Source organism: Carex rostrata, chromosome 10, assembly GCF_964058835.1.
Source record: "Carex rostrata chromosome 10, lpCarRost1.2, whole genome shotgun sequence".
Taxonomy (NCBI): domain Eukaryota; kingdom Viridiplantae; phylum Streptophyta; class Magnoliopsida; order Poales; family Cyperaceae; genus Carex; species Carex rostrata.
This window is the reverse complement of record NC_135927.1, coordinates 10,135,995-10,151,058: the sequence shown is the minus strand read 5'-3', so window position 1 is coordinate 10,151,058 and position 15,064 is coordinate 10,135,995. Positions and strand designations below refer to the sequence as shown.

The 15,064-nt window shown below is 34.6% G+C and overlaps 3 protein-coding genes, 1 long non-coding RNA gene and 1 pseudogene across 6 annotated transcripts; 2 read left to right on the top strand and 3 right to left on the bottom strand.

Annotated features, from left to right (window-relative positions):
- The first annotated feature begins 1,226 nt into the window (after positions 1 to 1,226).
- LOC144560502 (NAD(P)H dehydrogenase (quinone) FQR1-like) lies at positions 1,227 to 2,535 on the top strand. 3 transcript variants are annotated; one of them, XM_078309723.1, is made up of 5 exons: positions 1,227 to 1,468; positions 1,570 to 1,663; positions 1,752 to 2,014; positions 2,102 to 2,154; positions 2,194 to 2,535. In XM_078309723.1, exons 1-5 carry the CDS (start codon positions 1,446 to 1,448, stop codon positions 2,328 to 2,330), a joined length of 570 nt encoding a protein of 189 aa, XP_078165849.1. In that variant the 5' UTR covers positions 1,227 to 1,445; the 3' UTR covers positions 2,331 to 2,535. The 3 variants fall into 3 exon arrangements, with proteins under 3 accessions (XP_078165849.1, XP_078165848.1, XP_078165850.1); XM_078309722.1 differs by having other exon boundaries at positions 1,232 to 1,468; positions 2,102 to 2,535; XM_078309724.1 differs by lacking the exon at positions 1,570 to 1,663 and having other exon boundaries at positions 1,233 to 1,468; positions 2,102 to 2,535.
- A 1,155-nt stretch (positions 2,536 to 3,690) lies between these two features.
- LOC144560784 (uncharacterized) lies at positions 3,691 to 5,574 on the bottom strand. The gene is made up of 2 exons (XR_013513483.1): positions 5,030 to 5,574; positions 3,691 to 4,278 (listed from the first exon to the last, which is right to left on the bottom strand). It is a non-coding gene; the product is annotated as an uncharacterized LOC144560784 (long non-coding RNA).
- Positions 5,575 to 7,985: 2,411 nt separating this feature from the next.
- Positions 7,986 to 8,712, bottom strand: LOC144560836 (histone H2B.4-like). The gene has a single exon (XM_078310069.1). It carries the CDS (start codon positions 8,635 to 8,637, stop codon positions 8,221 to 8,223), a length of 417 nt encoding a protein of 138 aa, XP_078166195.1. The 5' UTR covers positions 8,638 to 8,712; the 3' UTR covers positions 7,986 to 8,220.
- A 1,828-nt stretch (positions 8,713 to 10,540) lies between these two features.
- On the bottom strand, positions 10,541 to 11,935 carry LOC144560279 (LOB domain-containing protein 23 pseudogene; annotated as a pseudogene).
- Positions 11,936 to 13,457: 1,522 nt separating this feature from the next.
- On the top strand, positions 13,458 to 14,138 carry LOC144560459 (histone H2B.11-like). Its single transcript, XM_078309661.1, has one exon. It carries the CDS (start codon positions 13,544 to 13,546, stop codon positions 13,973 to 13,975), a length of 432 nt encoding a protein of 143 aa, XP_078165787.1. The 5' UTR covers positions 13,458 to 13,543; the 3' UTR covers positions 13,976 to 14,138.
- Positions 14,139 to 15,064: the final 926 nt, after the last annotated feature.

Below are 15,064 nucleotides of genomic sequence, written 5' to 3'. Positions count from 1 at the left end.
ATCTATTTTTGAAAAAAATCAAAATCTTTAATTTATTTAATTATTGTTTTTCAAAAAGAATTATCAAAATAGATACAACTTTTTTATAAATTAAATATACTAGAAATGTCACAATATTTTCTGGATTACCTAGAAGTGACTTTTGAACCGGGATCAATAACTAAGAATCTAATTATTTTTATTTTTTTCCAATAACACATAAAGAAATATATTAATTTTTCTTACAGCCGCGAAAAATCCGATCAGAAAAATATTGATCCGGGTTATTTGTTGCAGTCTTTCTAATAAATCAAATTATATTGTATTTCATCTATTTTCAAAGAAATATATTCAACATTTCTAATATTTTAATACAAAAAAAAATTCTGTTTTCCAAAAAAAAAAAAAAGAAGAAAAGAAGGCAAAATCAATGTGGCCGCTGGCCCTGCCCGCTGAGCCCAGAAGCGGCCCAAATAAGTGCCCGCTTCCCCTCGCAGCGGCCCGGTTCTAGCTGGCCGCTTCCCCTCGCAGCGGCCATGCGAAATTTAATAATTCCAGTCCAATTTGGTGTTTTGGTTTATTAATTTTAATAAAATGGTATTTTTAAAAATTTCGGTAATATATGTATATGTAATTATGTATACATGTAAATGAGTTTTATAAAAAATAAATTTGAAAAATCTCATTTCCGGAAAAATTTTCTCCGGAATTTTTTTTTCGGTTTTAGATATCAATTTTCGGAAAAAAAATTTTCCGGTAATTGATTCTAAAACCAGAAATTTTTTTTCCGGTTTGGGTAGTTTTGAAAATACACCCGACGTTTGGTTAGTTTTTTAAATTTTATATTATTTTTGGATATAAATAAAAAAACGGCAGATGATGTATGTAAAACTAATTTTATTATTATTATTATTATTATTATTATTATTATTAAGATGTTCATGCCTCTATATATTTGGTTTATGATAATTTTGACAATTACTCATATAATAATAAATTTATTTAAAATCATGACAACTGACTAAACCATATGAAAATTATAAACTAAAATTACAGATATTTTTTTAAATTGTACAGTAAAAAAGAACATGTGTCAATCAACGTTTACAAACCAAAATACTTTTATCTCAACTTCTCAAGGGAACACAAAAATGTGAACAAAAAAAAGGGAGGCTTTGGAGCTGCGAATCAGCACTGGGGAAAACAATTGCAGCATCTTCTGGTCAAACCTGACAAGTCAAATATTGAAATCCCAAATCATCTTCCCTTTTTTCCTCACCTCTCTATTTCATCCATCTCCAAAAAAATAGAAAGTCAGAAGATATATTTCTACAAATAGCTCAAATTAATCATATATTGGGATATATCTGAGCAATCATTGATCAATCCATCAGTCCAAGAGCTTAATTTGTTGAACTTCCATCCTATTTTGAAGTCAAACTGTTGGCACAACTAGAATCAAATCAATGGCCACCAAAATCTACATTGTGTAAGATCAATTTATTCTTCAAAATATCCATTTTTTCAATTAGATGATAACCTTCATGCTATACATACATATCAAGGTTTTATCAATTTTTTGTTGTGTAGTTACTATTCCATGTATGGACATATTGAGAAATTAGCAAAAGAGATACAAAGAGGCGCCTCATCTGTTAAAGGGGTTGAAGCAAAGCTATGGCAGGTCAGATAAAATTTGATCACTTCCATATGTATCTTCATTGTCAAAATTACCCAACAATATATATTTTTTTTCTTTTTACAAAAATCAGGTTCCTGAGATACTGCCGCAAGAAGTTCTCGAGGAGATGAACGCGCCACCAAAGAGCAACGTACCAGTAATCAGTTTAAAGCATCTTCTACATGCCGATGGGTTTGTTTTCGGTTTCCCAACTAGGTTTGGTATGATGTGTGCTCAGTTCAAGGCATTTCTTGATTCGACCGGTGGCCTCTGGCAGCGACAAAAACTTGTCGGGAAGCCAGCCGGGCTGTTCAGTAGCTCCGCTACACAATGCGGTGGTCAAGAGACCACTCTGTAAGCAATTTTTAGAAGAATTCACATATTTGATCTGAATTGGAATTACCAATTTTATGAATTTGTTGGTTCCTTCTTGTTTTCTAGGTTGTCGGCCGTGACTCAATTGGCTCATCACGGGATGATTTTTGTGCCGACAGGTTACAAATCTGGCAATGGCATGTTTGAAATGTCAAAAGTGAAGGGAGGCAGCCCGTATGGTGCCGGTACATTCGCAACTCCGGCTGATAGAGTGCCGTCAGAGGCCGAGCTGGAACAGGCTTTCTATCAAGGGAAGAACATTGCAATCATAGCAAAGAAGCTGAAGCAATCTTAACTGATCCTGTCATATATATACATTTTTGATCAAATCATACTTGAATTTTTGACATGGTTTGTCACTGGAGCGTGAACAAAATCTGTGCATTTGTTAATTTATTTTACTTTTTTCTTTTTGTTGGTGGTATAATGGAGTGTATAAATTTATTTTGCATTATTTGAATTATTATATGGTTATTGCGATTTTGGTATGTATTTAGTTTTTTTTTTTTTGAAAAAAACTTGCTAAAGAAGTAAAGAACTAAATAGTGTATCTTTTTTCAACCCTTAAAACCCAAAATATCTCTCTTTTCAAGGCGACCAGGCCCAATACAGCTCGGCTTTTAGAAAAGCCGGGGTTTACATCCACACCGTAAATTTTTACGATTATTCACATAAGCAGGTTCCTCGCTCCCCTGCTTCTCCGCTTAATTTAATAGCTATTCTGATCTAGCGCCAGTGCAGAACTAGGATTTAAAGAGACCGAATCGTCTGGGCAGGAAATTTCTGCCCCCAGAGTCTCTGCGGGTGGAACCTCATTTAAAAATAGTAACAATAATTAATCTCTTAAACAGTAACCGGTTCCATCCTGGTCTCACCGCGCAGAGACTCTGGAGGCAGACGATTTGATTTCGGATTTAAATCCTCCGTGGGAGGGTAAACATCATTATTTTCATATTCAACTTGTCATCCATAACATAAAGGCTCGTAGATACGAGATCCTTATATATATAAATCAAATTGTAAAAAAAAAAAAATTGATTTCTGCATCATATTTTTATTTGTCAAAAATTGTCATAACCTCATTTTTGTATTTAATTAATATATTCACATTTGGAGTCTAAAGAAGAGCGTGAACCATTAATCTTATTATATTGCATAAATAATATATTCACATAAAACTTTCTATTTTTTCCGAGTTTATTTTAAAATAGGAGATGAATTTACCATATAAAGGTTGCCTCATCTTAATATGTTACTAACAGAGGAAGCCAATTTTATGAAAATGATATATATATTAATAATATAATTGGAATTCCAAGTGTTGAGCTTTATACACATTCAAATGTTTTCAGTAGTTTCTTATGTTTTGTTTTTCTTAGTTGTGTGCTTGTTCTGTGAACTTAGTCTTCTTTTGTTTTTTGCTTTATTTTGAATAGATGTATGACTTGTTATATTTGATTCTGGTACTATTTTGGTACTAAATCAGATATGTTTTGATTTCAAATGAAATCGGTGGTATATACCATTATTATTCAAAAAAAAAAAAAAAAAATTCCAAGTGTTGAAAACAGCACACTTAAATTTTACATCAGTACTCACAGAAACATCCAGAAATCTTATCAAACTTGAACGATGAAGGTTTGTAACCAGTACTATAAAATGTTCAAGCTAAAGTAATTGATATTCACATCAAATGATGATTTATTGATTACACATCTAAAGGAAGATCTATAACATAGTATTGCAATATTCTAACAAATATAGGAAGATCTATAACATAGTATAACCGGTACTATATATGAAGATATGTAACCGCTCCTATAAAATGTACAAGGTATGTTAGAATAGCCTATTCTGAATAGCTTAATACTAACTTTTAGAATAGCCTAACCCAACTTTTTTGAATAGAGAATAACAATCTATTCTAGCTAACCCCAACTTTTTACTGCCAACCAAACATTCCGAATAGCCCTTTTCGTGGTTGTCTCAAATTAGGTTGCCTGGCATGAGGCAGTACTGGATCACGATTTTTGAACAAACGCAAATTGCCTGGACATTCACCAACGATGACGTCGGGTAAATTCAATTCGACTCTAGCTAAGTTGACTAGTCTTGAACGTGCATGAATCCTTACTTGTTCACTCTGAAATTCTTGTTTAAACCTGAACTTTTCGCTCTCAAATTCTCGTTTTCGCCTTTCAAATTCTCGTTTTTGCTTTAAACGATGAAAGTCTCGTGTTACCCTACATGTTGTAAGAATAATGAAAGTGCATGAAAGAAGGGAAAAAAGAATATAGAATTAGTTGCAAGTGACAGTAACTATCTTATTCAAAATAAAGACAAGATATCTCAAAATTGTGAGATTGAGAGCATCAGATTAGAATCTGTTTTTTTTTCTTTCATGGTTTTGAGTTTTCATTTTTTTTTCAACTTGGCTACATATATATTGTTCACCTGATAGCTCAGGGACGAACCAGGAGTGCATATTATCTGCGGTACCGTAGGGCCAGTGGATCAAGTTAATCCCAAGTTCCCAACCAAGCCAAATTTTAGATTCACAAGATCCCTTTAAGATTCGTACCACATATTGAAATGGACGGTTTCGACCTCACTCTACACCCGACGATACCATACTGGATCAGAATTTCACTGACAAGCCAGCCCCATAACAGTGGAAAAGGGTCCCCTCTTGTCAGCACATGTTCTCTCTGGTATGTGGAACTTCCAGATTCATCAAATCAGTGTACGCACACATCTCAAAGCATTCAGATGAATGGATTAGATTGATTAGAGATTGGTCATGTACCTATGCCGTACCGAGACATATTTGACAGAAAAAAAAGTAGAAAAACAATGGAAAGATTGTTTGAAATGAAACCAGTAAAATATCCTCATAGCTTAACCTGACCCAATCTCACAACTTGATTGCCTTACCTCACAAGTTTGATTATATATCTCAGAATGAAATTGCAATGAAAGAATCAAAGAACTTACACATGCTTATGGCGATAAACGGCTTTTGAAGGAGCTTGTGATAAACGGAAAATTGAGGAAAAATCACGAGAAAAGAGGGTGGCCCACAAGGCAGGATCCTGCGTCACCTGATCAAAGCGGCTGTTTACTATTGCGAGAGAGCAGAGGTCGACGTGGTTCAATCGTTTCTTTTGAATGCCAATTTGTAAGATCCGGTACCAAATATCATCCGGTAGGGATTCCATTTTTGGTTGTCCAAGTTGCCTTCTTAGGAGAAAAATGAATTTGATCGATTATTTTCTCAACCCTTATCCAAAAAAATCTCTAGGCCCAATCCAGCTTTGACTTTTCAAAAACCGGGTTTTACTTGCTCACCGTATTTTTTTACGATTATTCACATAAGCAGGTTATTTTTCCTTCCAGGGTGAAAACGGATCCGAATTCGGATATTCTTTTTCTTTACCTGTATTCGGTCTCTTCTCCATTTTATCTTTATTTTTATTTTTCATTTCCCACGTTTCAAACTATTTTTATTTCTTCTGATTTTTTTTTTCTAATTTTCTTAATTAACATTTGTATCTTAAATTTATGAAAAAAATTCTCTGATAATTATTCATTTATATTCGTGGATTATCCACTTCATATCCGTATCTATTTAAGACGGATATAGCTTAAACTTTAACATCCGTTTATTATTCATATTCGTATTTGCATCCGTCAATTTGGTATTAGTATTATCCACTCCGAAGTGGCTCCATTTTGCTTCTCTGCTCAATTTAATAGCTATTTTGATAATGATGTCATGGAAATAAATATAAGTTAATATAAGAGCATCTATAATGGTGATTTCTTTTAAATTGCTAATATGATGTGTTAATTATTAATATAATTAATGTGTGATGTACCACAGTTTCTAAATTAGCAAATTTGCTCACTATCTCACTAACCCAAAAATAAAAAAATCAAACAAACCAAAAATTCTAAATCCCTTCTCAGCACCACACCTTTTTCTGTTCTTATCAGCAACAACAAAAATCCACAAAAAAACAACCATTTACAGGTAACTAATACCAGTATCACCACAACATGTTTCAAATCACTGACAACCACAAAATCACAACTATAGTTCTCAATGGCAACAAGAACTATATTCCCTGGTCCAGATCTGTCATCATTGGGATCAGTGGTGGAGGTCAACTTGGCTACATCAATGGTACCAAAACCAAACCCAAACCCAAAATAACAGATGCCACAAAACCCACAGAAGCAGAAAATTTCAAAGTAGAAGAATGGCAAACAACATACCATCAGGTTATGACCTGGTTGATCAGCACGATGGAACCCCAAACCTAAAACATGTTCATGTATTGCAAAACCTCCACGGATGGGTGAGATAAAGCAAAAAAAATATACGGCCAGTAAAAGAATTTCACACACATCTTCAGCCTCAAGCAAGAAATCTAAAAAATAAAGCAAAGCAACCTGAAAAACACAGAATTATTAACTGAAATTGTCACAAAATAGGAGCTCAACACATATCTACCTCCAATAATCGATGCAACAGACATTCAACAAGAAATGAGCATGACTTGATCTTTACTTATCTGGGAGTGCTTGAGGCAAGCTAACTGCATTATTGTGTCAATCAAAAAGTTCTCGTTTTAAAGTTTAAACCAATGTCTAGATAAAGTTATATATCCTCTTATTCATTGAACTTTACCACAGAACGAACATATATACATATAACTATAAAGGTAAAACTATATATGTTTTATTTTTGCTCCCTTGTTTTTAAATATATAAATCTTTTTGACTCAAAGAACATAGATAATTAATGGCTGGTCATGATATATCATGCCACATATATATGTCAGTCAACTGTATCATTCAATTCTTATTTCTTAACTATTACAAGTTTACAACACAACGAGCCTAAAAAAATACTGCCATACTTTGGAACTCATTTTAAGTTAACAGATCATAAAAGTTCTCTAAAGTCTAAACTATGTATTTTCAAACATTTCTTCACAGATCTTCCTCTGAAAGATGAACTTCATGAAGGTATCCTCCCAAAGCCACCTCTCCCTCCTGTGAAACCTCTGCCTGTCATTGCACAAGGTACAGATGTATATGAACCATTGCATAATTTACCTCTGTGCCCTCCACCTCCGGCTCCAATCCCAACTCCTACACCCGGTCAAGCTCCAACACCAACTCCTACACCAGGTCCAGATCCAGCTGCAACACCTATCACAGTGCCAACTCCAGCTCCCTCTTTAACTTCCTACCATTATATGGCAATGTATCACTATTCCAACAAATTATGTTAATTGCAAGCATGTTGGAAATAGTTTTAGAATTGAGGAAGAATAATTGTGCTCGCAAGTGTTGTCTAGTTGTTGCATGCAATTAAAAACAAAATTCCAGTGTGCTGATGAATTTTAATGATTTTCATTAGCAATTGTCATCTTTTTGTTTTTTATTTTATTATCAAATCTGACTCATATATAGTCATATGAGATATTTTTCCATTATGCATGTCAACTGACTCAGCTCTTAGCCCATTAGGTAATCTCAGTTGGAGAACCAATTTCAGAAAAATAAGAAGTGCACCTCACAGTAAGTAGTAAATTGATTAGCACCAAAATGAGAGAAGAAAAAATTACAACAAATTGATTAGCAAGTAATTACTGCATTAATTATTGGCAGGACAAGTAGTTCAAGTAAAGCCCACTTGTTTAACTAATTAAATCATATATAAATTTTCATTGTTTAGTCATTGTGATATGGAAATTAAAAGTACTGGTATGATTTCCTCAAAAAAAGGTACTGAGACAAGAGAAATCCACCAAGTACTAGAATAGGGACTCAAATTGGAGAGGACTCACCATTCTAACTTCTGATTCCAAGCACAATTAATAATTTACAATGCCTTTTCATCAATCTGACAATGTACGTACTTGCATTACTGATGTCATACGTTTTAATAAGACTCATATAAACAAAGCAAAATTGCTACACCTTGTTCATGTATAAGAAATTTAAATTCTTACTGAATTTCACTGAGACTAGTATTTTCTCCAATTACTGCTAAAGAAAGAAATATATCAGAAACTAGTGGTCTCCAATTTAACTTACCATCAAATTACAAACACTCCCTCAAAATTTGAAACAGTGCCATCTAATCCTACAACCCAATTAATCTATTCAAACTAAGCACTGGTAAACTTGGTAACAGCTTTGGTCCCCTCAGAGACAGCATGCTTGGCCAGTTCACCTGGGAGCACAAGCCTCACAGATGTCTGAATCTCACGAGAAGTGATGGTGGGCTTCTTGTTGTACCTGGCAAGTTTGGCTGCCTCCACGGCCAACTTCTCAAAGATATCATTGATGAAGGAGTTCATGATCGACATGGCCTTGCTAGAGATACCGACATCCGGATGCACCTGCTTCAGCACTTTAAAGATGTAGATCTTGTAAGTCTCAGTGTTCTTTGCCTTCCTCTTCTTCTTCTCCGCTCCTTCCTTCGGACCCCTCTTCTTCTTCTCAGCAGGGGCCTTCTCCGCCTTCTCTGGCTTCTCGTTCACGGGCTTCTTCTCCGCTGGCTTCTTCTCTGCCTTGGGCGCCATTAGAACTTACAGAGGTATGGTTTTGGAGGGATTGTGAATTTTGTGAAGGGGAAAGAAGAGATTTGATTTGAATTTGAGCCGGGATTTGATTCGTTTATAACGACAGAGGGAAAGGATGGTGATTGGTTGGATCAAAGCGGCACGGATCGCTGAGGTGGAGGTATTAGGTCCGTTAGATGATCTTTAGTTTGAACGGTGATGGAGGATTTGGTGCGGATAAAGAGGGCAAGATAATATAATATTTCTGGTGGGCTGAAATTGGGCTACTATTTTGTTTACTTAACTGGGCTATGTATTTGCGGCCAGCCTGTTTAATTAACTCTGCTCGTATATGCAATATATAGTTCCTTGATGGCGTTCTCTATTGCAAACCTCACTATGACTAGATTTTTATGTTGACTGGCGATTTGGAGAAAAGTTTTGAAGGTACAGCTGACATCTTGTATTCTTTCATTGAGATTACATACCACCAATTGCTGGTAGCCTGGTACATGCCAGTACATTGCCTCATCATCAAGAAAAGCTAACTCATATCTCCAGTATGTCAGACAATAATGAAAGAATGCTCCAGTTTACATGGCAGCGATTTAGGCCGTAGATGAAAGAAATTGAAAATAAAAGAAAAGGACTAATGAAGGAAGCAAACCCAACAAACAGAGAAAAAAATGAGTACTTAAATATCACTGTTTTGTTGGAATTTAGTACTTTTTTTGCTGTTTGTTGGAATTTAGTACTTAAATATCACTAGTTTTAACCAGGTTGAGTCTGAGTCGACTCTTTAATTAATCCATATGGGTCAGCCTTAACCGGGTCGAGTTGGCCATAGGTGGGTCATTTTCAAGTCATAGGAGAAAGCTTAGGGGGTCATATTGGCATTGGGCCTCATCATATACTGATTATGTAATTGTATCTTTTTTAATAAAAATTAAAATTTGTACTTTCTAAAGTTTAAAATGAGCTTTAATAGAAAAGTTAATAAATTGCAAAAATTTGTGAGTTTTTTAAATTTAGAAGGGTAAATATGATATTATGAATTTTTAGGAGGAACACGTAATTTCGAAGTTTTTGAGAAGTACACATGAAATTTCCTTCAAAGTTAGGAAAAAGATAGTAAATTTCAAAGATAACATATAAAATAATTCTTATCATTTAACTTTTTCACCTTCATTCATCTTCTATAATTTTAACTTGGCAGCAAGATTAATGCTCCTCGTTGTCCCTCTCCCTTCTAGATTTATTTTACCATTTTGTTCACTGAGAACGAACTAGGTTCAATAGGTATTAAAATTATTTTAAGGTTCATACGTAAGAAAATTGACATGAGCATGCATGACTATTAAAGTGGAGTACACGAATTTTAAACCAGATCAGACGATTTTGAAGCTCATCGAATTCCTAAGTAGTTCCAATGGAGATCAGACCCATCTGACCTACTCCGCAGTCTGATTCAATTCACCTCCATCAATTATCAATTACATTTAAATTTGCTTTTGGTATTTAAAATTTGCACGAGGCACACCACTATTCTCTTTTGGTACTACCTGATTTTATTCTAGGCTACGGAAAAGACACAACCTAATATTTTTTGGTAGACCAGATTAAAATTGGGCCTTTCACTTTGCAATTTTGAGAACAGTTGCCGAAAATATAATATTGGATCTAAGCTAATGATATATGAAAGCAACAATTTCTGAAGGAAATTTATATCATGCATGTTGAAAAAATAAAATAAAATATAATTTAAGCTGAAGATAACAAAAATTAATTAGTACCACAAGACAATTTTTAACTTAATTACTAAAATCTAACCCTAACTATTTGAACTCAAAAAAAAAAAATGTGAATAGTATACCAGCGAAACAAATCCGTGAAATTTCACACCACAATTGCATGCAAATTAACTTTAAAAAAAACTAAACGGGTCATTCGGTTCAAACACGAACATGTTCTCTTGTGCACCGAGAGAACCTTGTTGTAGCAAAGGGGGTTGCAGCGGTTGCTGCTGCTCGGGTGCATTTTGCGCTTCATACATGGATATTTGAGCGAGAGTTTTTGCCAACTCGCATCGAATGACTGATATTTCTTGTTGAATGCGGATCACAACACCTGTACTTCCATAGACTGGTTCCTTCACTCGCCAGTATGCCTCCGTGGAAAGTGAATTTGCCGCATGTGCTCGCTCATCGACCGGGAGCATCTACATGTCACGAAGCAGTTGTCAGATTGCAAGAAAATTTCAAATTCTTTATTTTTGTACAAAGCGTTGAAATCCATGAGGAATCAGACAACAAATTAATTAACTAGTAATTAATGAATTAAATAGTCTATTGTTGCAATGCAAATCGGAATATTTTCTAACCATATATGACGAATCAGACAGCAAATTAATTAACTAGTAAATAATGAATTAAGTGATATTGAATTTCAGGGGGAAGAATATAAAAAACAGTTATAATACACTTTGATGCAATGATGATAAATTGATAATAAACAACTAACATGGTCAATTATTTTACAATCATAACACATTTTGATGAAGTTAAATAATAATTAATTGGTCAAAAGAACTATCAAAAGGATTTCCCCTTTTGCTCAAATGGAAAAAGATCCAATTGGGTGTGTTAATAATTACATGAGAAAAAACTTGAATCCTTCATTTCATGAGCATTGTCAATTTGTCACAATTTAATCTTTCAAATAAGAACACTGCTCGGAATTATTTTGTGGTCGCAATTAAGAATAAAACATTCATTTCTTGGGCGATTTATATTGCATTCTCCCTACATGCATGGACTCCAACGTTGATTTTTTTTTTTTTTTAAATACTTGACCACACAAATTCTTATATTAAAATTGGAATACACTCAATCACTCATATTTCTTAATTGCACCTATTATTTCATTATACTTTTATAAAAAAAAATAATTGCATACATAAAAATAGTACCTATACAGATCTTTTGTAACAGAAAAAAAAAGTTGGTTTGTAATATTTTTATCATAGTAGTTATACCTCATCCCCGGCCCCCTATTTAATATTATATAGTTATGCCCCTTATTTATATCAAATTTCTACATACATAGACGAACGAAGAGAAGTAATTAAAATAGTTACCTTTAACATCCTAGCTACATTTCCAGCTCCAAAGATTTTGTGAACATATTCAAATCTCTCAGGATTATTTGCTGGAAAATACGGTGCCAAAATGCAATCTTCAGTGCATCTCCTTCTTAAATATTTGCAGCCTGCGCATCTCTTGCTGGAACTGCCTTCAACTGAGCTTGAACTGGTAAACATGATTTAATAAATATTTGTTTTATCTTGGTAGATTATGAGGATCCAATGGAGAGATTTGATGGGGATAATCGGAGAGAAAATCTTTCAATGGATATGCTTGAGCTTATGATGATTTGTTTATATGTTGTTTAGAGGAAGGGAAGGGTTTGTTTTACAAGGAAATAGTTTAACGGCTAATAGCCGTTTGCTATTCGAAATTATTTCCTGATTTAATGTTCTCAAATGAAATGGGTTGCAAATTTTAACAGATCCAATATTAATTGCTGCAGGGCGGAGGTCAGAGAAACTTTTTTTATGGATATATATTATCCTCTCTCCCAAAAGGAAATTAATAAAGCTGTAAAATTGTAATTAAAGGAAGAGAAAATATGTTTCTACAAAATAGCTCTATCTGTATAATTTTATTAAATTAAATTTTTTTTTGTTATAATTAGTGTAAGGATATAATTTTAGGTGCAAGAAATGGGGTAATTTCAGTGCACTTGTATGCAGTGGTGGTGTGAAATTTACGGATTTTTTTGCTAAAAATATTGTTTGGGTTAAATAGTTATAATTATATTTTGTTGTTAAGCATTTTCTTGTGGTATTTATTTTCTTATTTGTAACTTATAATAACTATGATTTTTTTTTCACGTTGCAAGTACATGCACGGAATACATTTCCTTCAGAAATTGTTGCTTTCAACTCATCAGCTTGATACAATATTATAATTTTTGCAACAGTTCCCAAAATTCCTAGGTTGTTTCTTTTCAATATCCCAGAATAAAATCTAGTTAGAATTAAAAAAAAGAGATAAAAAAGAGTAATTAATGGTGCGTCACGAGCAAATTTTATTTTACCATAAACAAATAAAAATGTGATTGCTAATTGATGGAGGTGAATAGATGGTAAGATGGAGATGGGAGAGGAAAGAAAGAGGAGCATTTATCGAGTCCGCATCGTCTGCATTAACTCAAAAGAGTATCTTTTAAGTTGATGCATCTCGATCGTCTAATTGTAAACGGAGTCCATCTGATTTCCGCTTTTAATGTCGGAGGTCTTTAATAGCGGTGCAGAATTAATCCGCACGAAACTTCAAGCTGATCGGAGGGTTCATATGCATTAACTCAAAAGATTACTTTTTGAGTTAATGCAGAGGATACGAATTCGCATTAATCTTGCTTTCGAATAAAGTTATAGAAGATGAAAAAGAGAAATGATAAGAATTATTTTATCTATATCTATGAAATTTATTCTCTTTTTAACTTTGCAGCGAATCACATAGTACACGCAAGACGGCACGAGCTGAGTTAATTATACAGGCTGGCCGCATATACAAAGCCCGGTTAAGCAAACGACATAGTAGCCCAGTTACGGTCCACCAGAAATATTATATTATCTGGCCATCTTTGACCGCACCAAATCCCCCATCACCGTTCAAACCAAGATCATCTAACGGATATAAGCCCTCCACCTCATCGATCCGAGCACTCTTCCTCCAACCAATCACCTACCTTTCCTTCTCTCTTTATAAACGAATCAAATCCGGCTCAAATTTGAATCAAATCTCCTCTTTCCCCCCTTCAAACAATTCACAATCCCTCCAAAACCTTCCCTTTGTAAGTTCTAATGGCGCCCAAGGCAGCGAAGAAGCCAGCGGAGAAGAAGCCAGCGGAGAAGAAGCCTGTGAACGAGAAGCCAGAGAAGGCGGAGAAGGCCCCTGCTGAGAAGAAAAAGAGGGGTCCAAAGGAAGGAGGGGAGAAGAAGAAGAGGAAGGCAAAGAACACTGAGACTTACAAGATCTATATCTTTAAAGTGTTAAAGCAGGTTCATCCTGACGTCGGTATCTCTAGCAAAGCCATGTCGATCATGAACTCCTTCATCAATGATATCTTTGAGAAGTTGGCAACAGAGGCAGCCAAACTTGCCCGGTACAACAAGAAACCCACAATCACTTCTCGTGAGATCCAGACCTCAGTCAGGCTTGTGCTCCCAGGTGAACTGGCCAAGCATGCTGTCTCTGAGGGGACCAAGGCTGTTACCAAGTTTACCAGTGCTTAGTTTGATTAGATTAATTGGGTTGTAGGATTAGATGGCGATGTTTGAAATCTTGAGGAAGTGTGTGTTTTTGGTCAAAAGGGTTTTGTAATTTGATGGTAAATTAAATTAGAGAAAATACCAGTTTCACTGTTATATTGGGAAATTTTTGTACGAATTTATATTTCTATAATTTCTACTTATAAAAAATTCACCCCAAAAGATGGATGCCATTGCTAATTAATAAAATTAATTTATTAACAAGGTTTCTTTTGTTAAAGAGTTAAAGAAAAAAAAGGTATGCAAGAGGATGTGCATTTATTGCAAGATAATTGAACGTGGTAATTACTGCAAGCAGATATATGAACCAGCAATAGCAATTTTTCTTGTTTATATGGATCTTATCCAAACTGACACCATTAGTGGTGCAATTTAATTAGTTTGTCTTGCTCCAGGGATGTTAAATTAAAATATATATTCAAATATTGAATTATTCCTACATATAAATGAGGGATGAAAATGAAAAGATTCAATAGTGTGTGAAATAAATAGATGTTATTTGAAGCATGATTTTTTGTTAATATAGTAGGAAATATCATATTTTTTACAATTCTTGGGATGCATGTGCTCTGGACTCTGGTAATGAGAAAAACTTAAAGAGGTACTGTATAGTTGTATTCAATTTCGCAATGGATGCAATTCAAAACTAAATCATGATCAATTGAGCAAGAAGAAAATAATAAAGGAGGAACTTTTCTATTTTTTAAGCAATTTTACCTGCCACTGCCACAATTAGAGTATTAATTTTGTCCGCCTAGGGCATGCCCGCCCTACCTGCTCGTGTACATGTGCCCTAGCCTGGGTATAGGTCGGGTACTCGGGTACACGGGTATGGGCAAAAAAAGGGCCAGACTCGATTTTTTGGGCAAATACCCTACCATACCCGTACCTGACCATACCCGTACCCGTGTACCCGTGCCCGTACCCGTTTACCCGTTGTACCCTACCCGGGTACCCGTACCCGTTGTACCCTACATGGGTACCTGTACCCCTTTAAATTCAAAATTTCAAAATTTTCAAAATTCCCCCCAACCCATTTAAATTCTGTTTTTT